Genomic DNA, 25,423 nt, shown 5'->3' with positions numbered 1-25,423 from the left:
TATAATGAAGGCTTAAATTAAAATGGAAGTCACAGTTATGAATAGGAGGAAATATATTCAAGACATATTTAGAGGATAAAATCAGCAGAACTTGGAGACTCTTTGAATAATCAGGTGAAGGAGAGAAAGATCACCCCCAGTTTTCTAGTGAGATAAATGGTAGATTATGGTTTCACCAATAATAATAAAAAAACAAGTTGGGAAGGGGGAGTGAGGTGTTTAGTTTAAGACAGGTTTTATTTGAAGATGTTTATTGGACATTTGAGCATACAAACTTGAAATTTTCAGAGAAATGCCTTTTCACAGCAATGTCCTGAAGTGGCAACATACAATCGGGTATCTTTAGGATACAGGTCAGACTTTCAACCTTGAAAGTTGATCTATTTCACAAAGAGACAGGGTAAAATGAAAACCCCAGAGTGTTAATAATGTAATCTGGGAACACTAATAATTTAAGAGTCAGCAAAGAAAAAAAAAAAAGTCAGACGTAAAGGTCACAAGGCAGACATAAAAGGTCAGATGGTATGTGGAGAACCAAGAGACTATGTTGCATGATAGGCCAAGAAAACAGAAGTTTACAGAAGAGGCAAAGTGGTTAATACAATTAAGAAACCTAGTAATGTGAGTACTGGAATGGCTCCTTTGGTTTAGCATGGATAACATCAACAGCATTATCCAGACCATCAGTGACTCAGTAGAGACACTCATGCATGAGGTAGAAAGCTCATCCTTGTGGGGAGAGGAGAAGCAGTACTAGCATTCCAGTATCTGGGAAACTCGGTAAAATGTGGGGGAGAGAAATGGTAGAGAGAGAGATAGTAATCAAAAAAAAAAAAAAAAAAAGGAGTTTTGAAGTTGAGAATAATATTTCCAAAATAAGGAACAAAATCAGTAACAAGAAAGAGGATGATGCCACAAAAAAGCACAGATGCCTGATTAAGGAGGACAGAACTGTGGAAGCTGGTCCTGAAAAGAAGGGTAAACACTTTACATCTGAGATCAAAAAGGAGATGGCTCTAGATTAAACAAGAACACCAAGCTGCTAACCTGTGTTTCCTTTTATTCCAAGCCATTTTCTTCAGCATAACTGCCTGTTTTTTACCTCCCCTTCCCTCAACCCATTTGTCATTCCTTAGCTTTCAAGTATGCCATTCCCCTGAAAATTCTCTTTTAAAAATCATTAATAATTAATTTTCCATTGGCAATGACTTGGTGACCTCCACCTTGTCCCTGAAATTGTTTCTTTTCCTGAAGTTACTATGACATTATAAATAATTACATCTATTTTTCTTTTGAACTCTAATCTTTCTGGTCACTTTTTCTTTGATTGTCCTCTTTCTTCCATATGTACATGTTTCCTAGCCTTCCCCCCAACTCTATTCTCTCTCTAAGCCATCTCTTCATGACAAGCTCATGGACTTTTACTGTTTCCACCACTAACCCCATGCTGAGGGAACCCACCTGTATATTGCAGTCTTGCCATTATCTGGAGCTCCAGTTTTATAATTAGAGCCTCCTATGTGATGTCACTTGCATGTGCTACTGACACTTTAACTTAAATATGTCTAAAATCTTGTCTTCCTTCCTCAAACAACTTTTCATCTTCCTTCTTAACTTTTGTAAGAATATCAACAATATTCTTCTAGCTCCCAGTCTGAAAACTTATTATTGTCATTAAATCATTTCTTTTTTTTTTTCCTTCCCAAAGTTGGTAAGTTGTCAAATTCTATTAATATCCCTCCTTTGCAATCTCATAACTGATACCAGGTCCCAATAGATGTCACCTACATTATTACACCCTAACGACCCTGCCTCTGTCTAAAGCAAATATCTTAATATTATTCCTATACTTAAAACTTTCATTAACCCTCTATTGTCCATTGAATAGAGTCCAATTTTAAAATCAGTCCCTCCTATGGCATTATTAGCCCAGGCTGTATTAATTCATACCATGTTCCCAAAACTCTTTTTCTTCCTCATATACATCCCACAATTTCCCACCATTTTGCCTGGTTCTGTTACCTGTGCCCAAGATAGCCTTCCAACGAATGATTACATAACAACATTATTTAAGACCTAGCTCTAAAGTCACCTTATATGGTAAAGCTTTGCTTTTCCCCAGGTAAGAATACTTTTTTTAATTACTATGGAAACTTATGTGTATTTAACTCTTTACTCTATTGGCTTTGAACCGTGAACTATAATTACATAGAAAACTTTTAGGTGATAGCAAAAATTGAGGTCTAAATAACTTAGATTCCTATTTTTCAGTATTTTAAGTTGCTCAATAACAATATTAACATCTACATTTGATCTTAATTCTGTACATAGTATGTGAAACGTAAATATATGTTCAACGAAAGTGAAATGATTTGAATGTCACAAAACAAATTTAAGAAGATGATATATTGATGATTAAATACTATATACCCACGAAGAAAATATGACTTAAAAAAATAGGCTTAAGCACAAGCTGACACCCTGCAACCTCCCCACTCCCACTTTGGGTTGAGACTTGTGTGACATTCTCCCAGGAATCTCCTAGTATCTTGATGTTAATGCCAGGCTAGGGGGATAAACAACTTTAACATGAGAATGGCAAGGCCTGGGTTATCCTGTTGGTCCTTTTTAGCGTATGAAAGGTCTTTTGAAACCTTCCTTTTTCCTGACCTCACCCTTCCAACTTGTAGATATATAATGGACCCCTCTTAATGAAGAGTTCTACTCTTCCTGTCCAGGGGTTCTTTCCCCATACTTTAATAAATATTAATCACCTTTATCACCCAAAAAAAAAAAAAAAAAAGTAGGTTTAAGATCAAACAATTTATACTGAATATATAATTTGGCACATTGTAATCAATTTACAAAACTTTTTTTACCATGAAAATTTTAAAACAAACACAAAATCAATAATTTCCTCTTGAAATTGCACCCATAGCTCCTAGTTCAAACCTCAGTGTACAAGAACAATTAACAACCTTTTGCAAACAAAAATAACCCTTATAATTTTCTTACTCTACTTATTTTGGAAAGACTAGAAGTTGAACATCTTGTAAAGTATGCTAAGTGTTGTGGAGATTAGGGGCTGGCTATAAATGCATGGTGAAGGTATATGTATTTTCACGTGTGACCAGTTGTCAGTGAGTGGGTAGAGGACTGAAGAACTACCTGAGGAGTAAGAAAAGTCTCTTTTGACTTTACTTGTAACTTGTTAAATGGGTACAGCACTACCTGAATTTCAATCTATTTATGACAGCTTAGGAAAGAATGTAAGGGCCTATTTAGCCAGAGCGATTCCATCTTGGATTAAACAGTCATTTTGTTGTTTATGCAGTAAAACTTAAACTGACCCTGCTGCCTCCCCGCCCAACCCAGGGGACTTACTTAAAAACAAGTGCCAGAAACCAGTCCCAGGTAACAAAGCCCAAATACAAGGGTTGGTCAGGCCAGGTGGATACATCCAATCAGTTGGGGCGGGGGGGGGGCGTATGCATAACTGTCTCTCTAGCTACCAAAGAGTGGGGGTCCCACCTTTTGGGTGCCGATTCTGACCAAGGTGATAGGCTAGTTCAGATATCTACTAGGGCAAATTATAATTCAAGTGGTCACTTAAAGTGTGACCTAGCATGACTGTGCAGCTTTCTCTCTGTGTTACAATTTCATTGGCCACCTGTGCGCAGCCCTGGCTGGTCGGTTTGTTCTTGATGCTTGGCATGGAATAAAGCTTTGCTTGACCTTTGCTTTATATCAGTCTCGCCCCTTTAATCACAGACCCATTAGTGGGAGACCTTTCATTTGTGGGCTCTCCCAGGATTAAATGACGAGAACTGAGCCAGCATCAGAATTTCTGGGAAAAGCCTCCGGAGGTAAGATCTCGGGATCCTGTCTGTCTGGTTGCGGAGCTCCAGGGTATAGCCCACTGGGGAGAAGCTAGACATAGCCATGCTCTCCAGGGCTAGAGTGGATGTGGGAACGCCCCTTCCCTCCACTGGTAGATCACCAGGGGGTTTGAGTTCCCCTAGATGGTCTGGGGGTTCAAGTCCCCCTAGACAGTCAGGGGGTTCGAGTCCCCCTAGGCGGTCACTGGGGGTTTGAGTCCCCCTAGGCAGTCACTGGGGGTTCGAGTCCCCCTAGGCGGTCAGGAGATCAAGAAAGTCCCCACTGGTGGCAGGTTCTAGGTAAGGACCTCTGGGCCTGTCGTTGTCTTTGTCTTTTCTTTTTGTTGTCTGCTGTGCTATTTGTTGTGCTTGAAGGAATGGGGCAAGCAGAGAGTAAGGGGACTCTGACTTTTAATGGCTATAACTGGAGCCAACTGTGGTTAGTCTAACTCAAGACAGAGACTTCAAGGAATATTCCCAAGGAGCTGCCGAAACTCCCTTCATTTCGGGGAAAATTCCTGTCTTCTCTGGCCTGACAGGGACTGCCTAGCCCCTCCCCCTTTCTGGTGGGAAAGCATGGCGTCTGCTCCTCTCTTGGAGCTGATGAGCTGTAGAACTGGAAACCCTTTCTGTGCCTTCTGGTGGCACTTTATTCTGTTCTTCACTGTCAGGAAACAAGAAGAGCACCTCCTGGACCTAACACCCACTACTCCGGATCTTCCCACCTGGGTCTCAGGTAAACATTCGAAGCAGAGTGGGCCCAGGTGGAACGTAAATCAGTATTTGAACTAAGTTAAGTTTGTTGGGTTAATTAGAGTGGTCATGTCTTTTGAGTTAACAGCAGTAAATGTGAAACTTCAAAGTTTTTACTTAAGGTCAAATAAGCTCGTGTTATTTGTTAAATCTGTTAACGAAGAGGTGACTAAAACTGATGGTTAATTGTCTGTCTCAGAGTTTTAATGGGTAATTGTTAAAGTAGCCTTCAAAGTCTTTGGTAACCTGAAACTTTAACCAAATGAGATAGAATGCTAGAGTGCTGGTTGCTGGAACTAGGTTTGTGCTTTTGAAATCTGTTAGTAAACATGTTTTGTGCTAAACTGATTCATAAATTTGCTTTCTAAGAATTCTGTTGTAACAGTTCACAATTGGTTAATATTTAATCTTCACTAGAGATTGAGATGGTTCTAAGAAAATGTAAATGATTTTCTCTTTGCCTGCCCAGAGTTGTAAATGAGATCTCTTTGACTCATAAGGCTTTCCCTTGATATGCTAAGTTACTCAGGGAGTACTGCTAAACCAATAACAAACCTTGGGTTGCATTTAGGTAAATGCTGTAACTACTCTAGAGGTTCTATACATTTCCTAAAGTTTTAATGTTTTGATAAGGGTCATCACTTGATATATAACCATATCTATTCTGAGATTTGTCATTTGTAATTGTTTTAATTCTCTTGTAAAATAAATTCTGCCTTAAAGGAAATTCATATGGGAGACTTTCAGGACAAATACAGGTCTTTGATATGTTAAAATCCTGGAACTGAAATGGGTAAGAATTTACAGAAGTAAGAGCTGCATTCGAACTAAACCAGAATTAGTAGGATGGGACTAGATGACTGAAAGATTGTAATGTTGTGTCTCTTGATGTTTTGTCTTATTTTAAGCATTACTGGTTCTGTAATGCTTGCTCTTCCAGACTAGGGAAAATTTTTCTTAAGTTATCTGTAACTTACAGAGATGTACAAGTACTCATTTGTAAACAAATCAAAGCATTCAACTTTTTCTCTCTATCTGAACCCTCTGAAACTCAAGGTTTCAGTAAGTATTATTTCTTCCATGGAAATCAGTCATTTTCATAAGTTCAATAAGAATCTGTTCTTGTAACAGGACACCATTGGAAACAGTGGTTATTTTACCAAGGCTTTGACTGGAATGTCATATTTGAAAAAGACTCAGATATGACCAGAGAGCTTAAAGGAACTAAGGTTGACTTTATAAAACCTGGAGCCATAAAGCCCTTTGGAACTGTTGGCCTGATACCTTGCTTACAGAGTTCCCAGCAGCCTCAACAGGTGAGTAAAGAATGTCACTTCCTGGCAGGTACAGAAACCTCCGTATACTTGGGTACCTCAGGAAGAGGAATTCACCCAAATTGACAAGTATTGCAGGCATGTCTAATGGCAAGTACATAGCTTGGCTTCTGGCCCGGAGAGGCTACTAAAAGTTCAACCTAGAGATTCCTTATAAAAAGTTCCAGCAAAGCAGATTATAAAAGATCTATATGATCACTTACTGTTCTTGCTGAGTTTATGTAAATAATTAGGCCAAGTTTGTTAAAACTGGACTTGTTTTTCAAATGACTTAGTCCTGATTTGGCTATCTCTAGAAATGAGGGTTATTTTAGAGAGAAAAATTATATTTTAATAACACACCTTTATGGATGTTAAATTCTAGATTTGATTGTTTTTAAATGTTTATTTACCTAAGCTAGACAACTTGAGGTAAACTTCAAAGAAGTTGCATGATAGCTCGTTTAAACAATCTTGCTTTTTCCAGTCAGTCAGCCCCAGACATAAGGAGAAAACGTCAGAAAATTGAAGGATTTGAAAGAAAGAATCTGACTAAGTTAGTGGGAATAGCAAAACAGCCACTGAGGACTATGGGCCATGCTTGCGGGGGTCGAGAGCTCACTTACAGACCCCGTGGGAAAAAGGGATCGGGTGTCAGCAACAAAAGCACAGCTTTGTCAGAGCCACACCACTTATTTAGGCTTTGATCTCCACAAGGGAGTTTCTTGGGATGGTGGGCTACTGCAGGCTGTGGATACCATGGTTCTTGGAGATGGTGCAACCTCTCTATGAACTGACTAAGGGAGGGCTCACTATGACAGAGTCAACAGCTGAGGCAGAAGGAGCATTTCAGGAATTACAAATAGCCTTACTGAGTGCCCCAGCATGGGCCATCCCAGATGTTACCAAGCCCTTCCACTTGTATTTGGATGAAAAGGCAGGGGTGGCCAAAGGAGTTTTGACTCAGACTCTGGGGTCTTGGCAAAGGCCAGCAGTCTATCTTAGCAAGAAACTAGATCCAGTAGCGGCTGGGTTCCCCCCTTGCCTCCTCATAATTGCTGCCATGGCCCTCTTGGTCAAGGATGCAAGTAAATTGACTTTGAGTCAAAAATATCATCTTGACCACCACCTATGCTATCGAGGGCCTTCTCCAGACTCCACTGGACCGGTGGATGACAAACACCTGAGTAATAGAGTACCACACGACTGCGGAGAGTTCCTAACCCAAGTCACAGGAAAGCATCAGGGCCTGGATTTACACGGGTCACATCGAACGAGCTGAGGATAAGGACACCCCCCCAGAGGTGGATGCTGCTGCCGATGGACCCCGCTGATCATGGACTAAAGCTAAGACTCAAAAAAACAATGAGATCAATGAATTCATTGTTGCTTCTATTGTTAAAGTATAGGTGGGAAATATAAACAATTAGGGCCTGACATAGTATTTCTAGAAATGGGGGGCTCTGCATAGCCCTAAGAGAGAAATACTGTTTCTGGGTAAATCACACTGGAGTCATTAAAGACAGTCTGGCAAAAGAGGACATAGAACTGGCTGAAAAGTCAAAGATTTGACTAATATCCGAAGAAAAGCTGGGAATGTAAGGGTCTATTTAGCCAGAGTGATTCCATCTTGGATTAAACAGTCATTTTGTTGCTTATGTAATAAAACTTAAACTGACCCTGCCCACCCCCCCAGGGGACTTACTTAAAAACAAGTCCCAGAGACCAGTCCCAGGTAACAAAGCCCAAACACAAGGGTGGGTCAGGCCAGGTGGAGACATCCAATCAGTGGGGCTGCATGCTGTCTTCCTAGCTACCAAGGAGTATGGGCCCCACCTTTTAGGTGCCTTTTGGGCACCAATTCTGACCAAGGTGATAGGCTAGGTCAAATTTCTATTATAGGGTAAATTGTAATTCAATTGGTCACTTATGTGTGACCTAGCATGACTGTGCAGCTTTCTCTGTGTGTTACAATCTCATTGGCCACCTGTGTGTGGCCAGGCCCAACCACATGACCTTTGCCCTTAAAAGCTAGTCTGTAAGGCAGAGAGGGGTCGCCTCTTTGTAAGAGACGGCCCTGACTGGTCAGTTTGATTCTCGATGCTTGGCATGAAAAAAACGCTTTGCTTGACCTTCGCTTTGTATCAGTCTCTCTCCTTTGTTCACGGACCCATTATTGGGGTACCTAACAAGTTCAGTATCTTTGTTCACTCCAGTTGGATCAGACTGGACTCCAAACTATGTGTGCTTGTATTTCTACTATATTTCTACTCTAAATATCCAGGCTCCAAGTGATTCAGAGTCTGTGCAAGGCTCAGTTACTAGGAGTCAAATTTTTCCTTCTTAACTCTGTCTCCAGACCATCTTTCACAATCAGGAATTCCATAAGGCTCAGTATCTGAAATCTAACTCCATGTGAGAGACAAATAACAGCTATATAGACACCCCACTGGTCTTACCATTGGCTACCAATTTTGAAACACATGTAGCATCACTTTCATTCTTGTTTTTAACACATTCCAGTATCCTGGTCTCAAATTCACTTACTGAGCTATGTACACTTTATCCTTTCCTAGATTAATGACTTTCTCTGAATCTATATTTAGACCTTTAGCCTTTTCACGATACCATGGCATTAGCCTTTGTGAAACAACCAAGTTTTATCCACATTCCGCTTAATACCAATAAGTAAAATTGATTTGAAAATAAGACACCATGAAAGAATGAGATACATTAATATGGAATTTGATGAATATATGGACTCTACCACTAAGGGCACATTGATATCTAGCAAAAGATATCAATGTAACATGTAATGTAATCACTTATCAAAAATGGCAACAAAAATATTAGGTTATTAGAAAAAGATATGATTAGGATTTGAGAGAGGGCACCCATTAATTTTAGTAACTCTAGCTTCTAATTATTACCTTTAAAAAAAGCATATATATTTTCTTTATTCCTTATCTAATTTTTGTCTTACCCTAGACATATACATACTAATTTATACATTAAAATATATTTATGAAATATATTAACTTATATTATAATTTATTAACTAATATATACATTTATATTGTGTTAATTTATGTCCATGTATTCATTTATATTATATATGTACATATATAAATTGCTTGGTTTTGAGAATGTGGATGGGTTATGTGCATTTTGTATCTCCCTAGAGTTCTGATATATATTCTCTTTATAAAGCACATGCAATAAGAGAGTTTTTTTTTTAAAGATTTTGTTTATTTATTTGACAGACAATCAAATAGACAGACAATTGACAGAGATCACAAGTAGGCAGAGAGGCAGGCAGAGAGAGAGGAAGCAGGCTCCTTACTGAGCAGAGAACCCAATGCGGGGCTTGATTCCAGGACTCTGGGGTCATGACCTGAGCTGAAGGCAGAGGCTTTAACCCACTGAGCCACCCAGGCGCCCCGATAAGAGAGTTTTTTTGGAAAAAAATGTTACGATGTTTTAGTGGAGAATGTGTGAAAAGGTATGCGTGTAGGTTTGTGTGTGTGTATGTATGATTATAAGTATAAGGCTGTTAAATTGTCCCTTGAGATACTTCTGGCAACACTGGATATATTACTGATTTCATTTCTATCAGTAAAACAGAACCACACATTTTAGAATTGTTCCAGTTTATTTTGAATTGGGAATATGCAAAACTTTTCTTTTTTTTTTCCTTTTTTGTGTTAAGTTAGACAGCATACAGTACGTCATTAGTTATTGATGTAGTGTTCAATGATCCATTAGTTACATATAACACTTAATGCTCATCACATGTGCCCTCCTTAATACCTATCACCTGGCCACCTCTATCCCCTACCCTATGCCCCTCTGAAACCTTCAGCTTGTTTCCCAGAGTCCATAGTCTCATCATGATGATGATTTTTAATGTATATTAATATTCTTAAAAATATTATTTAAAATGTCTCCTTTTAAAGGGAGTCAATATTCATACAAGTAGTTGCCTCTGATTAGACAGGGCAAGAGAAATAACTTTGAAAACTTAAATTCCAAACTTCCCAATATTTCTTAAGGCAAAATTTCCCCAAATGAGCATTTCAAGGAGTACATTTTCTAATTTAATATTATGCAAGCACAAAGTGAACATTGTTCACATAAGCTCTCCTCTTCCAAGTTTCATCTGTTCAAGCCCTGCCTTCCTAAGGCAGTATATTGAATTTGGATGCTCTCCAGATTATTGGGACACTGTTGAGCTTAAATAGCAGCATTTCTTCAATTTTTTCAAACACTAACTTGCAATTGGACTATAATTACTAGTTTTAGTTTATCACCCTAAAGGAATGAAACCATTGGCACTAGAACACTGAAGACAAAGACTTGGGAACATGGATACCATAAATTTTGTGCAAAATAGGTCTGTTTTTGTATCAATTAAATAGTAAAATCCATAAATAGAATTCTTCTATAAGAACTGAACAATAAGTTATGTTAGAAATATTAGCAGAAATAAACTATAGCCAGGACATCTTTTTCTTTAAGCTGCAATTACCTTTTTTAGTTGAGGCAGCACTGGTCTCTTCTTTGGCTCGTTCAGTTTCTGCAAATTCAGATATTAAAGAATGAGACATGGATATCAGAAATGTCAGGTCATTTTCTTAAGCTATTGTAAGTCAGGCAAGACTATAAGTGCCCCAAAGATAAAATATGGCACCTGAGAGCAAAGCAAGCAGCAGAGAAAACCACTCTATAAAGTACTTATATATATTTTTAAGTAATGAACTCTCTTATCTCCCCAAGACACAAATCTGTGGCATTAAATTCTTGCCAGTGTAAGTAGTGTCCATAAAACAAGGTGGCTTATTTCACAAAATACACTGGAAATCTAATTAGTTTATATTCAAATCTAAAATGATGTAGAGTTGTGGGGAGGAGGACTTCAAAGGACTTCTTCATTTAGCCTTTAATTATGGGGCTGGTAAGCAGTATTTGACCTCAATCAATTAGCTTTGTATTATAAAAGATTCACCATAATATTATAGAAAATTCCAATTGAATACTTTTTCTGAGAGACATAGAGAGAGAAAGAGAGAGAGAGAAATAAAAAGCCAAAGTGTATATTTGCAGTTTCTCTGAATATCTAGTGTGGAATGTAAAGGAGCTGCCTTGAAGACATAATCTGGAATGCTGGTCCTAGTACACAATTTTGGACCTCAAGTCAAAGCTCATTAAAGTTTTCTCTAATTCATAAGAAAACAAGAAAAATAACAAGGAACTGGTGAATATTTACAAATCTTCATCTACTTATTTTACTAACTTTTTTTGGTAATGTTGTTCTCCTTGGTCACCTCGATTTTTATGTTTATTTTTATTCTTATTCGTATCTGTAAATATCGCCCTCACTCATATACATTCAGCAGCCGGGGCTCTGGGCACCCAGGGCTCTGGACTCTGCATGTCCCTTTGCCCTCCCTGTGTCACAGACCTTGGGCTGGGAGAAAAATCAGATGTCAGAGGAGACCTTCACATTATTTTTAGGCTTTAATTCCATAATATTAGATACCAGAAGTTTACAAGTTGAGCTTAGACAAGAAGTCATGTAAATATCTTTTTCTCCAGGCTGTCTTAAGACTCTGAGCGCCAGGACTGCCCAGACCCCTGACTTTATATACTTTGCAGATAAAGACTTTACACCAATGATTCTCTAACTAGAGCATGCAGCAGAGTCACTCCGTGGGCTGTTAAAACACAGATGCTGAGCCCAGAGGTTTTGCTTCCGTGAGTCTGGAGCATGTCCTGAGAATTTACATTTCTAATCAGTTCCCAGGTGATGCTTATGCAGCTAGTCCAGACCATAGTCTGAAAACTGTTTACCAAACTTCCCCTAAGAGACAATCAAGGCATTCTTCTGTGAACCCCATCCCTGTTTACCTCAGTTACCACCATGAGTTTAGGCTTCCAGCAGAAAACAGAATTCACATTTCTTTTTTTTCACATTTCTTTTAAAAACAAAATCTTTACAAAATTCTTCCAAAGTCAACTCCCCACCATAGTACACACCCCTGCATTAGAAGGTGGTCTTTGCTTTCTTCTTTTAACTACACCCAAGCTCCTTAAGGACACTGCATCCCTGCAAGCCATCTTCTAAAATGGAGAAGGTAGGGGCGCCTGGGTGGCTCAGGTCATGATCCCAGGACCCTGGGATCGAGCCCCGCATCGGGCTCTCTGCTCAGCGGGGAGCCTGCTTCCTCCTCTCTCTCTCTGCCTGCCTCTCCACCTACTTGTGATCTCTGCCTGTCAAATAAATAAATAAAATCTTTAAAAAAAATAAAAATTAAAAAATAAATAAAATAGAGAAGGTTTGTTTTCCTATCCCCTGCATACTAAAGTGCCCGGAAGTGATGTATATATCCTCTTTACTTCTTATTACTTCTCAAAGGTTGTTACCTCCTTGTGTCCTCTAAATCTCATTTCCTTTGAAATACACACTGTTAGGTTACCCCTGGCTCTATGTCTCTTTTTCATGGTCATTAACTGACCTTATACTCTTGCTCCATCCCACGTTGAGTATTTTTACACACAGCTGTCATCCTCTCCATTACTGCTGGGGGATTTCATTCAGAACAAATCTCAGCAAACCATAAGAGACTTTTAATCACAGAAAACAAACTGAGGGTTGTTGGTGCAGGAGGGTGGGAGGGAGAGGGTGGCTGGATGATAGACATTGGGGAGGGTATGTGCTATAGTGAGTGCTGTGAACTCTGTAAGACTGATCATTCACAGACCTGTACCCCTGAAGCAAATAATGCATTGTATGTTAAAAGAAAGAAAGAGAGAGAGAGAAAAAAAGAAAGAAAGAAAGAAAGAAAGAAAGAAAGAAAGAAAGAAAGAAAGAAAGAAAGAAAAAGTCTCAGTCACAGCAGCACATTAGAATAAGCTGGGGGCTGTTATCAGTCAATGACTTTCAGATGCAGTAGGCCTAGGCTGGGCTACAGAGCTTTGAAAGCTCTGAGATTCTGAATTAGTGAGTCTGGGATGAGACCTGGCTATTCATATATTTGGAAGCTTCCCAAGATAATCTAATATTTAACAAGGATCGGGAGTCATTTACACACACTGTTCATATGTCTGCTTCATCTCTGATTTCCTTGGCCTCCTCATTTCTAAACACTGGACTCCAGTTCTGTGCTCACTACCACTTGCCAACATACGCTTTACTTCTCTGCTGTCAGAATTATGATCCCCCAAATCCTATTCTCTGGCACCATTGCACCATTCTTCCCTTTACAACTCGCTTATTCAAGAACCTTTTCCAAATAGCATCTGACTCCATCCATACTTCCATTCTTCTGATCTTACTCCTTTCTCCCTGCTCCAGATCTCTCTCACGTCCTCACTTTTACTCTTAGCAAGCTAATATATAAATGAGCCACGGTGCAATCACTCTCTTCATGTCTGCTTTTGTAGTCATCACTTATAGTAGTCCCCCAGCCTGCTTTTATTTATTTTTTAATTTTTTTTTTTAAGATTTTATTTATTCACTTTAGAGAGCGCACAAGCAGGGGGCAGGGTTAGAGGAAGACGTAGGCTCCTGGCTGAGCAGGGAGTCCGATGTAGGCACTTGATCCCAGGATCCTGAGATCATGACCTGAGCTGAAGGCAGATGCTTAACCAGGCACCTATCCCAGGCTGCTTTTAAACTGTTAAGTGGCTAAAGACATCAGATATTTATTCTTTCACTGTTCTAAAGGCAAGAAATCCAAAATGAAGCTGTCGACTGGCCATTCCCTGAAGCTATTTCTGATTCTCCTGGAAAGAATCCTTCCTTGCTTCTTCTTAGCTTCTGGTGGTTGCTGACAACCCATTGACTAGTTTATAGCTGCATCACCCAAATTTCTCCTTTCTCCCCCTTCTCTTCTGTTTATATGTATCTGCATGTCTCCAAATCTCCCTCTTCTTATAAGGCACCAGTCACTGGATTCAGGGCCCACTCTAATCCAGTATGACTTCATCCTAACTTGCTTACTTCTCTAAAGACCCTATTTTGAAATAAGGTCACATTCATGGGCACTGACTTAGGACTTTAACATATCCCTTGAGGGAGAGGACACAATTCAATCCATTCAATCCATTACACCCCCAAACCCCCTTTATGCTTGCTGCCTGAGCAGTCATCCAAACTTCCACACTGGAGGAAGGCCCTCATGCTGCAGATCTCTCCCGAATGTCTCAGTTCAGTATTTCAGTGAGAGCTCAGCACTGACCAGCAAGACTAGCACAGAACTAGGAAGTTGTTCTCCCATGCTAGACAACTGGCTCATGCATTCTCTCCCCTCCTCAAGCTTCCAGTATCCTGCGGCGTAGAGAGAAGCTGCTACTGAGAGATTCAGAGAGAAAATAAAAGCAGACTAGAGCACCTCCTATTTTCCCACACCAGCACCCACCTGCACCATTTGTTTTCCTTCCTATCTCAAAGGATGACCAATCCCTGCCCCATATTTCATACCAGTCCAGCCTGCATCTGCACCTTCTTTTGCCAAGTGAAGCCCTTTCTTCTTGCAAATATTACTTCTATGTGCTACCTCACCAGTTTTCCACTTCAGTGATACTTTCAGAAACATAATATGTCACTCTTGATAACTGCAGACAACCACGTCTTTCACTTATATCTGCCCCCAAGCCCAGCGGCTCATCTCTCCGTGGTCCATCACAGAGGCCAGAAAGCTGCAAAATGATGTCGCCACTTCTCTCTCTTCATGCTCTGGGCTTTTAAAGCCTGATTAATTATGAAAAATATTATAGAAAGGAGAGGCATAAAGAAAATGTATCATATGTATGTGCACATTTTAAAGAATGGTAATAAAAAATATGGACACCTTTATAACATCCTGTGAGCATAAAAATAAAACATTGTCAAAGCCGTTGAAATCTTCCAATACCTCATGCCTTTCCCTTCATTTCAGAATTATTATTGTCTTAAATTTCATATTAATCATTTCCCTATTTTTCAGTAGAGTTTTTTTTAATTACATGTACTTATCTCTAAAGAAAAATAAGACCATTTATATAGATCAAATTATATAGTTTAGTGAGATAACTATAAAAATTGATTTCTACTGTAAAATTCTTGTGACTTGCTTCTTTCAAAACATCGTATTGAGATGCAGCATCAAAATAGGTAAAGCATTAGACTAGGGTAGCTCTAGTGATTTTGGAAGCTTATATAAACAAACCAAATCCTGAGTCATTTAGATTTGTCTGGAATCTGAATCTTGATAACTGAATCTGGAATCTGGAATTTTTTGTTCTTAATTAAAAGTAGAACTATCATGACAGCCAATTAACTAAATTTTCCCAAATAAGACAAACATCTAAGTTCCAGCCAATTAAATTATTTCTTGGCTTTGCGTCTGTGCCTTCTTAAACCTCTGCCCTAGTCACTGCCTATGAGCACCTCTAAATACTTCTTCATTTTTGGCACTGTTTGATTCAAATTGTTTGCTTAAATAAATTCAGTTTTACATTTTACAGAAGCCATGTTGACATGAGTAGCTGTAGTTAATTGTCAATTTTAAATGTTGTATACTATTCCTACACACACACACACACACACACACACACGTATATATACATACACATACACACATACACACATACACACTCTAATAATTATACATCCATTCTCCTGCCAATGGACATTAGGTCATGTATGATTTTGTGCTGTTCCAAGTAACCCTGCTAAAAACATTCACACTTATGTCTCCTGGTACACATGTGCAATTTTCTTAGAAGTGAAATTACTGGGTCATAACATTTGCTCATGTTTAATTTTTCCATATAAATGCCACAATGTTTCTCCAAATTTTACATTCATACCAACAGTGCATGTGAGAGTTTCTACAGCTTCATATCATTATCATTATCAGAATAATCATTTTTCTCTTTTTTGGTCAATCTGGCATGTGTGCAATGGTATCTTATTCTGCTTTTAATTAAAATTCCATTATTCTAAGAGACTGAGCATCTTTTGATATGTTTATAAGCTATTTGTGGGGGGGTTCTTTTTTTTATTTTTTTGATGCTTACTTATATATTTTTGTCCATTTTTTTCCTGCTCACTATCAAGTTCTTTGTCTTGTTTTTCATTTTTGGAGTTATTTATTTTTTTGCTACTTAACTCTTGTTACTTATATGTGCTACAAATATCTTTTCCAAGTGTGTATCTTATCTTTTCTTAGAATTATATCAGTACTATTTTGAATTTATTCAGTCAGCATTGTCTGTGATTTGGGTTGTGATCTTACAATTTATTATCCAAACTGAGCAAGTGAAAGGAGGTGCTAGTAATAATTATTCTGAAATGGTATGAATATGAATATGAAGATTGTCTTAACCAACTGAGATTCATGGTCATACATGTCATCCGATCTGTGTTCTAGACCCACCTCATTAATATCAGATCTATTTTTCAGGTCCATAGATATTCCCCCCAGTAACTTCCATGGCAGAGTACATAAATGAATCCTAGAGCCCTTGCCACATTTTTGACCAATATAAATTGTCTCCAACTACTCTTCTAACATATATATATATGTGTGTGTGTGTGTGTGTGTGTGTGTGTGTGTGTAAATAACTAATGACATTTAAAAAGGACTTTTTTTTTCCTTTTTTAAAAAGTAATCTCTACACCCAATATGGGGCTCAAACTCACAACCCCAAGATCAAGTCACATGCTCCACTGACTAAGCCAGCCAGGTGACCCAAAGCGACTTTATTTTAGAATTATTTTAAAATTCTCTGTACTAGCTTTTCCTGAAGAATGCTGAGATGTGTTAGTAGATCAAGTGATTGACATCTGACTTACATATTTAGGTACTGAAATGTAGTTAAGGCAATAAACATAGGCTTGTGGCTGAGCATACCACAAATCTAATGCAGTGCGAATATCAAGGGAAGAAAAATGCCTGACTATGCCATTTCATATAAATTTGAACCCACAATTAAAAATGACAATTCAAAATGGCTAGTCACTTTTGGTCACTGATCTGGTCTTAGGAGCCTTTTTAGCTTAAAATCCAAACTGAGCAGAGGCTGGGAGAACATGTACATGGAATACATGATCAGAGCCCTGTAGTTTTTGATATGAAGAAGGAAATAATATATAGCAGTGTTTCCCAAGGTTTTGAGGCACTGTGGTCACTGAAGTGTCCTTGGGGGGAAAAAAGGTACACTGTGGTCAATTATATTTGCTAATCATTATCTACTATTCCCTCTTGAAGATTCACCAAGGAGAATGTTAAGGATCTGAAATGACCGAGGGCTTAAAAATCTGTTGTGTCCTCTTCCTGCTTGGAAATGGAAAAGTCATAGCATCAACTCCTATGTGGCTATCCAGCATGTGGGAAAGCAGGTACAGTGCACTGTGGAGAAAGGCACTGTATGTTGAGGCATTTCTGTACATCCTAGGATAAAGGAATTTGTGTTGACTTGCAGAAGTTATAAATCTAGGTTTGGCATACCTGCTTGGTCTAAGAAAGTCTTCCTCCAACCACATAATCTCTGACACATAACTTTGTATGTAGCAGTATTAAGTGCCCTTCCACAGTACTACATCATTGAACCTGGAAGATTTCCCTTTTCTTCAAGTTCACGATAACCAGCATCCTGAACTGATACAGTTTCCAAGTGTGTCTATGTTCTCCAGTATTTTTCCTATAGTAATTTTGGTTTCCTCAAGATCTAGAAGAAATGGTTCCACAACACCAACTTAATTGACATCCTAATGATTTCCTCGAATGAAGTGCTAATGCCAAATTACCTTTTATTTTTCCCATAGCAGTCAATCTTACCTCTCTTCTTTAATTCAATACCATGGAATTGTATCACATAAATACTTAATTTATCTTAATTAAGCTATACATCTCACTCTCATTTGCTCTCATACTATAATATAAAATCATATCCCAAATGTTTAGGTTATATACACAAACCTATGTGTACCATGCCAAATGGGTAATTTTAGGAATTTTTAAGAGTATTTTTAATGATATGCAATCTTTACATTAGGCAATAACTTTATAAATGGTCCACTGTATATAAAAATGTGAAAAAATTCCTCTGTAGTATGGTTTCAAGACTGAAAAGCAATTCTTAGTAGAAGAAAAGGATGGTCATGTTGTTAATACAGAATTTAAACAATTTATGAATTATCTCTAATTTTTTTTATTGAAGGATAATGCCCATGTTAGGTCTAAATCTCTCAACCATATGGAGAGTTGAGAATTAATTCTTTTGAAACTTTTATATTGGGTCTAAGATGATTTAGCAACCTAATTTGCTAATTTCCTGCAAAAGATGCTGATCTTTTCAGAACTTGATTGGATAGTGTGCTTCATAGATAGCAGAACTTACAGAGTTGTTTTACTGCAAATCAACATTTTTATCTATATGTCACACTTTTCTAGGAAGAGAATGTTCGTTTTTAGCATAATCTTCAATCTAAAGTTCTCTACCACTGCTGCAAAATTATCAGTTTTGTTTTATATATTTTCTTGATTATGCACTTCTACAGACTAAGTATTAGCATACTGAAGATTCCATAATACAGAGTTCCAATCAGCTTTACATTCAACTAAAAATTTTCATGAAAATATAAATGGAATTTTAGATTCATATTACACCACTCAATCAAAGTCTATAATGTCTATGTAAACACTTCCAACTCTAATTTTTTAAAAGACATTCTCACTAAGTTACCCAAGATTATATTTTCTAATTTTTCTCTGATATATCCACCAATGATATACTCTATCTCAAAATCCTGGCACTAAGTAAAACATGCATTTGTTTTATGTAATAGTACCATCATTAATACTCATGCCATTCTAAACCAAATGAAAAATATAATCATTCTTCTATCATGCATAAAACTAAGATTTGACCTAAATATTAGAGAAACTAAAAGTCTGTTTTTTTCTAAAATCAAATATATGTTATTATACCTAGAGTAATTTTCATTAGTGACAATCTTTAGGTTGTTCATCTAATGGAGAAAAACCATCAAAGAAACCAGCATTTGTCCCTAAGCATACTGTCAAAGTTAATATTGATGTAAATGCCATGGAATCAGTTATCAGTCAATATTCAAAATCTGAAGTATAAGCCTTAAAAGGAAATTATGACATTACACGAGCAGTAGTTAAAATTGTTGGGGGCTTCATTTCATTAAAGACACAATAAGGGCACCTGGATGGCACAGTGGGTTAAGCCTCTGCCTTTGGCTCAGGGCATGATCTCAGGGTCCTAGGTTTGAGGCCCTTTTTGGGCTCTCTGCTCAGCGGGGAGCCTGTTTCCCCCCCCCTTCTTTCTGCCTGCCTCTCGCCTACTTGTAATCTCTCTCTGTTAAAAATAAATAAATAAAATCTTAAAAAAAAAAAAAAAGACACAATGACTTTCACCAATAGGCAAATTATCTTGCCTACTTGTTTGATCAAGTGATTATTAGGAAAATTAAGTCTGATGTTTTTAAGAAACTGAAGAGATCATTTATCGTGCAAAATAAGAAACAAAAATACAACTACTCAAAAAGGAGTTATGATCTGGACAAATTAACATTTGCAAATGAAAATAAATTTTAAGAAGAATAAATTCACAGAAAAGGTTGAATAATTATGTATATTATTTCAACAAAACAAATATTAATAGCAAGAAACATTTGGTAAGCCAGCCTCAAAAAATTAGCATTAGCCTTGTCTATAGCAGAAAACTTAAATTAGTAAGCATTTGAAATATGCTCTTTTCATTTTTGTAAGTTTTATTCAACATACTTGCTTTTACTTGTTTTTCACTTGGAGCTGTTAAAACAATGAACAATAAAGTCTAAATTAATTACAAGTCCACTATCTCTCTAAAATAGTTTTAAAGTTGTTTAAAATTTTTTAAAGATTGTATTATAACCTTGGAAACCAAGGAAAGCATAGAACTGAGAAGGAGAAAATACAACACTGTGCCATAAATTTGAGCCATGAAACACAGATTTTTCTTTTTTTACATTTATATATCTTCTCTCAACACAGAATGCTCATTCGCAACTTACTCATTTTGTCTTGCCTTTTAAATTAGCTAAGAATCTGATTGTTTTTATATACAAGCCAGTGCATTTTCCTTAAAGTAGTAGGAAAAGAACAAAGTGAACTGATAAGTTATCCAATGGTTTCAATTGTTAAAATGCAGCTAATTACTGCCAAGCTGTTACACTGTAATAATACCCTGAAATGAACAGATAATGATTTCAAGCAACTTAAGTTATTGTATTTTGTCGGATTTAATATTAGACAATAGTGGTTAGCTATTAATATTCTTGAAACCAATTATACCCATTGTCATTCTGCATGTTTCTCCATGTTTATATGTTTCAATGATATGAACTTTAGTTTTTTGCATACATGCACAAATAAGAATATGTGTTTGGCCCACCTGTGGGAATGTTACTCACAAATGAACAAATACTCTGTCCTCTGGGAGGTGGACAAAAACATTCTTTCCCAAAGGATAAATAGTACCAATGTTAATGTGAAATGGTGAAATCTGATCATTTCATCTTGGGAATTATTTAAAAGTCATTCCCATTTAAATTTTTTTTTTAATGTGGTTATTCTATTTGGTGTTTCTCCTTTCATTTAAGAAACATTATCAAGTGTCTACTGTGTGCCTGCCATTATAATAAGCACTCTAATTTCTATTTAAAATGGAAAAAAGGAAAGGTAATGTGATTATAACAGTATAATAAGTCCTATTATAAAGGAGAGAGGATGATGCTATGGGCCCTAGTTGGAGGAATAACTAAATGGATTTGAATTGTCTGAGGAAGTTTTATAAACTTAGAAGAAGAAGAAATGTAGCTTTTAACCTGTGGTTTGCTCTGAGCTGTGGGTGTAGGGAGCAGTGAGAAACAGTTGAGCTATATTTGTAAGGTTGGTTATTTACATAACACTGAGTAAATGCAATTTCCATTTAAATACAATAAAACAGAAAGAGTAACTAATGGGCATTGTATGAATTTGTGACCACCTATACACATACACACACGCATACACATATGAAAACTCAGTAAAGTTCTGTGAGTAGAAATCTGAAGGCAAAATCAACATATAATATTTTTAAATGCAGTCCATAAAATAAGATTTAGAAACTTGCATTATTTTCATTTGAAAAAACTAATAGGGCAGACTGAATGCTAGAAACCTTTGAGAAAACCATTTGGTATTGGTACCCACTGCATTTTTAGATGTGTTTGTTTGTATGTGTGTTTTACTGATTGTCTGATTCTCAATTCAATTTTCCCCCATTACAATATAAATATATTGAGGGCAAAGTCTACTGCTGCTTTCATTGCAGCTACCCTGAGTATTCAAGAAATGTCATTAAGTAACATTTTGAAGAGGGAGTGGATATTTGCTGAACTAAATATTCCATATTTTACAAGTAAAGCAATATTGGATGCATTTACAGAAAGTGTGTATGTGTGGTGTTTTTTTTTGTTTTGTTTTGTTTTGTTTGCTTTGTTTTGTTTCTGTTACTTGACACTCAACAGCACTTCTCAAACACTGCTTTGACAGATTCCCTGGGGATCTTAGGAAGTTTCAGATTCTGATTCTGGTCCAGGCTGCAGCTAGAGACACTGTATTTCTAACAACCTGATGCTACTGATTTACAGGACACTCATTGGGTAAGAAGAATGTAACATATTATTTGGTTTATGTTTTCTAAAACTGCATTGATGTTAACTCTATGTCAAGACCTTGAAATAAAGACCATGAAGAGAAGGGATTTCCTGCCCTTCCCTGGCATGGCCCTTACCCCCTGTCTAAGGCTGCAGCCTTAATAAACATTGGGCATCAGGTAGAAAGAACCCAGGAAGGTCAGTCTAACTCACCCGAATGTTCCTTCTTTGGTGACTTTGCTGTATCAAACAAGAAAAGAAAAAAGTCAACATTTAAGCTATTCTATTGCAATTCAATATTCAATTGCAAATTCAATAATAAAATGAAAGCAAGACGGGAATTTAAAAACGGTTACCTGGTTCCACATGTTTTTCTTTCTTTTCCTGTTCTGAAACATATTATTATTGTTATTATGATGATTCTAATTTTATATGTCCCACTTTAATTGTTTTAACCACAGAGAAACATGTATGTGTTAATACTGGACTGCAGCAATGAATAAAACAAATAAACTAATAAAACTAATGAAACAAATCTTTCCCTTTTTTCCATTCACTGAGTTCCCTCACATAACAGCACAAAAATATCCTATGTAAGAGGAACTAAAATTTTTCATGGATAATAAACCCCCAAAACTAAAAAGAATCTATCAACGATGGAAAATAATTAATTTGCCCTTATATTAGATCAACACGAAATCAATTTTCATGTTGGATAAAAAACGGATAAATTTTGAACCAAAATTTATAAATGGATAAAAATGGACAGATTGCCTATGGACGTCCTCTTTATAGGTGAAATCTTCTTATATTGAAAAGTTATTTGTTTAGCTAAGACAAAGATTTTGCTGAGGCAAACTGAAGATACTAAAATAGATTGAATTTTCAATGGAAAACAAAACACGCTTCCCTTGTTTGTAGGACAAATGTTCCTTGTAGAGTCCTTATTAGATAGTATTTCTTTTTAAGAACCCATTTTTGTCAATATTATATGAGACAAAGCCTTATTCTGGCCTCAAGAGTAAGATGACACATATTATAATAAGAACTAATTTTATACAAAGTGCAAGTACTAATTTTATACCAAATGCTATTATCTGCAATTCTATTTTTTATTTTGCCTTGACAAGCTTGTCAAATTAAAAGAAGATTTTTCAAGAAATGTTTTAACATAAGTACCTTATTATCAGATTTTTTTGAAGAAAAATGGGGAGATTATTTTAAAGTTTCATTCAATGAATACATTTTGGGGACTGGAAAATGCATATGCTGAAAGAATTCTAAGAACTATATTTTAGAAACATAGAGGGCTATCAAATCTTCTAGGATCATCTCATCAGTCTCTGAAGTGTAAAATTTTGTTTATCGGGGTCTAGTCATGTAAGAATAAGAAGTGAGTTATCCACTCACAAGGAGAATGTAGGCCATAAAACAAATAAAAAAATGACTTGACCAAGGGTCACATATCAGAAAGAAGATATTTAGGTTACTTAGCTAATGAGAACATTACCAAAAGTTGTTTGAAAACATGGAGTAATTAAATGTGTTGTTTAATCTTTTGCTGAACTGAAGCAACATTCATGTAATATTTTTAAGAAATGGCAAAGTGATGACAGTTGGAAAAATACTAGAAGTTGATCTGGGTATGTATCAAAATTGAATTCCAGCTATATGTTATATTACAAAGCTAAAATAAGGGCTTTCCAGTCCAATCCAAAAGCCATCATATAAACAGAAATATACCTGTGCTAATTTGAAACAATGTGAAGAAAAAGGTTGTTGAGGATAATTATTATTATGTAGGATAATTCAGGATGTAATTATTAAATTATCTTTAATAAATATAAATTAAGGTACCTTTTAATTTGATAGGAACTAACAAATCCTATGTATAATTGATTTTTTTTACTTTTTTGAAAAAATTACAGATCACAAGAATATTCAAGAATACGTGTGTGATGGTCCCATGTTTTGCCACCAAGATTTATTTTAAATTAAAAAAGAATGACTTCTTAATTGTGATAACTAGAAAAGTAGAAGCAAAATAAGAATATAGGGATGGAGATATACAACTGAATGAAGCAATCTTAAAGACAAAAAATCTAAATCAAACAAATTCAAAGATACAACCATCAACAAGAATAAAAGCAAGTCTAGTGGCATCTGGTGTCTCAGTCAGTTGAGCGTCTCACTCTTGGTTTCAGGTCAGGTCATAATCTAGTGGGTCCTGGGATCCAGCCCCAAGTAGTGCCCCCCCGCCCCTCCAGTAGGGAGTCAGCTTCCCCTCTCTTTCTTCTTCTGCCCCTCCCTGCCTTTCATTCTCCACCTGAGCCTTTGAACTCTTTCTCCAATAAATAAATCTTAAAAAAGAAGCAGGATACTCTAGATGAAAAACCAGAGCAAATACGTTAATTTAAAGAGAATTATTCGTTGTTTAGAGGAAAATTCTTTTTCTTTTTGCTAATACTGCCCAAGTCGCAATCCACTGAACTTCTCAATGAAGGAAGCAGCTGGGGTGTAAATGAATGCCCAGGGTGGCATTTTTTTTTTTTTTCTTAAATGAAATATACCAGTGCTCCGAAGATTGCCAAGGAGATGCAGTGTGTCTGTGAGATCTTTTAAATTGCATAGCCTGCAATAAAGTGAGGGCCTTACGGTTATAGATATATAATTTAACATCATTTTTCACATCTCTGGTTGTCCTCCATTTTCCTGTTGGTGCAATGGTTTATAGAGTGTTTCTGTATCCAAGAGCCAGTGCTCATCAGCAGCCGTGCATACACATAAATCTGAAACTGAAGGAACACATACTTCTCTATAGATAGATTGCTCCCCCTGGCTGAGTTGTACTATAATTTCATGATTCAACCCACAGAATATTTCAGAGCATTTTTATGACATAGAATGCCTCAGTGTCCTAACCTTTTGCAGGGTCAAAACATACATAAAATTTTCAAAAAAGTGGTGTATATTTTTAAACAGATTTTTAAAAATATCACTGGGATCCTTTAAAACTCTGTATTTCTGGGAATGTGATGATTTTTAATGGCTGATTGAGTAAGGTTAAGTTGGGAGCTTTTTGTTCCCATTTGTTCAACATGTCCTAATTTCTTCAGAGGAAAGCGTGTTATTTGCAAAAGATACAACCTCAAGGCATCTAGCTTTACTGTTAGCAAACAGCTTTAACACAGTGTTAGAGCAACAGTGGATACTGCCGAAGGCATGTATTCCAAGCAACGCTATTACACAAAACTTACAGTGCTTTTGGGGGGAAATCACATTAAGAATGAAATGTCACATATCATATGAACATGCCAAAATATTTATGGATTACAAGAAGAAAGATAATGGGAAAGTGGTTATCAAACCAGCCTGAAAAAGAACTTCCATTTGGTCTTTTTTAAGGACTGAGAACAAACCAGATTACAGGGACTAAATCTACATTAACAGTTTTGGTTAGTGAAATGAACTTGTATTTTTGGTTATGAGGCTGTGGATATCATTAGACAACTGTATGAATATGGAAAAGGACTTTAAGAATGACTGCTATGGTTTTCAGTCCCTCTGGCCCTCAGGTTGTATATTTTTTCATTCTAAGAAAAAAACCACAAGTACAGTTCACATGCATAAAATATAAAAAAGAGATATTCAAAACTATGAGTCTAAATATACCAGCAGGCCAATAATAATTGTAAAGAGAAAAACACATATACACAAATACAATTTACATGCATTTCCTTACTTTTTCCCTTGGGATGTTCTGTTGAAAAAAATGAAAACAA

General features: G+C 36.7%; 1 protein-coding gene across 1 annotated transcript in view; it reads right to left on the bottom strand.

Annotated features, from left to right (window-relative positions):
• TRDN (triadin) overlaps positions 1-25,423 on the bottom strand; it is a 379,114-nt gene that overhangs the window by 118,076 nt on the left and 235,615 nt on the right. The window contains exons 17-21 of the mRNA XM_032339654.1: positions 25,384-25,401; positions 21,998-22,030; positions 21,855-21,881; positions 19,747-19,773; positions 10,473-10,520 (exon numbers count right to left, since the gene is read on the bottom strand). Of these exons, the coding sequence (XP_032195545.1) occupies positions 10,473-10,520; positions 19,747-19,773; positions 21,855-21,881; positions 21,998-22,030; positions 25,384-25,401 (153 nt within the window). The remainder of the gene's footprint in view (positions 1-10,472; positions 10,521-19,746; positions 19,774-21,854; positions 21,882-21,997; positions 22,031-25,383; positions 25,402-25,423) is intronic.

Source organism: Mustela erminea, chromosome 4 (assembly GCF_009829155.1).
Source record: "Mustela erminea isolate mMusErm1 chromosome 4, mMusErm1.Pri, whole genome shotgun sequence".
Lineage (NCBI taxonomy): Eukaryota > Metazoa > Chordata > Mammalia > Carnivora > Mustelidae > Mustela > Mustela erminea.
This window is presented reverse-complemented; position numbering and strand designations above follow the sequence as displayed.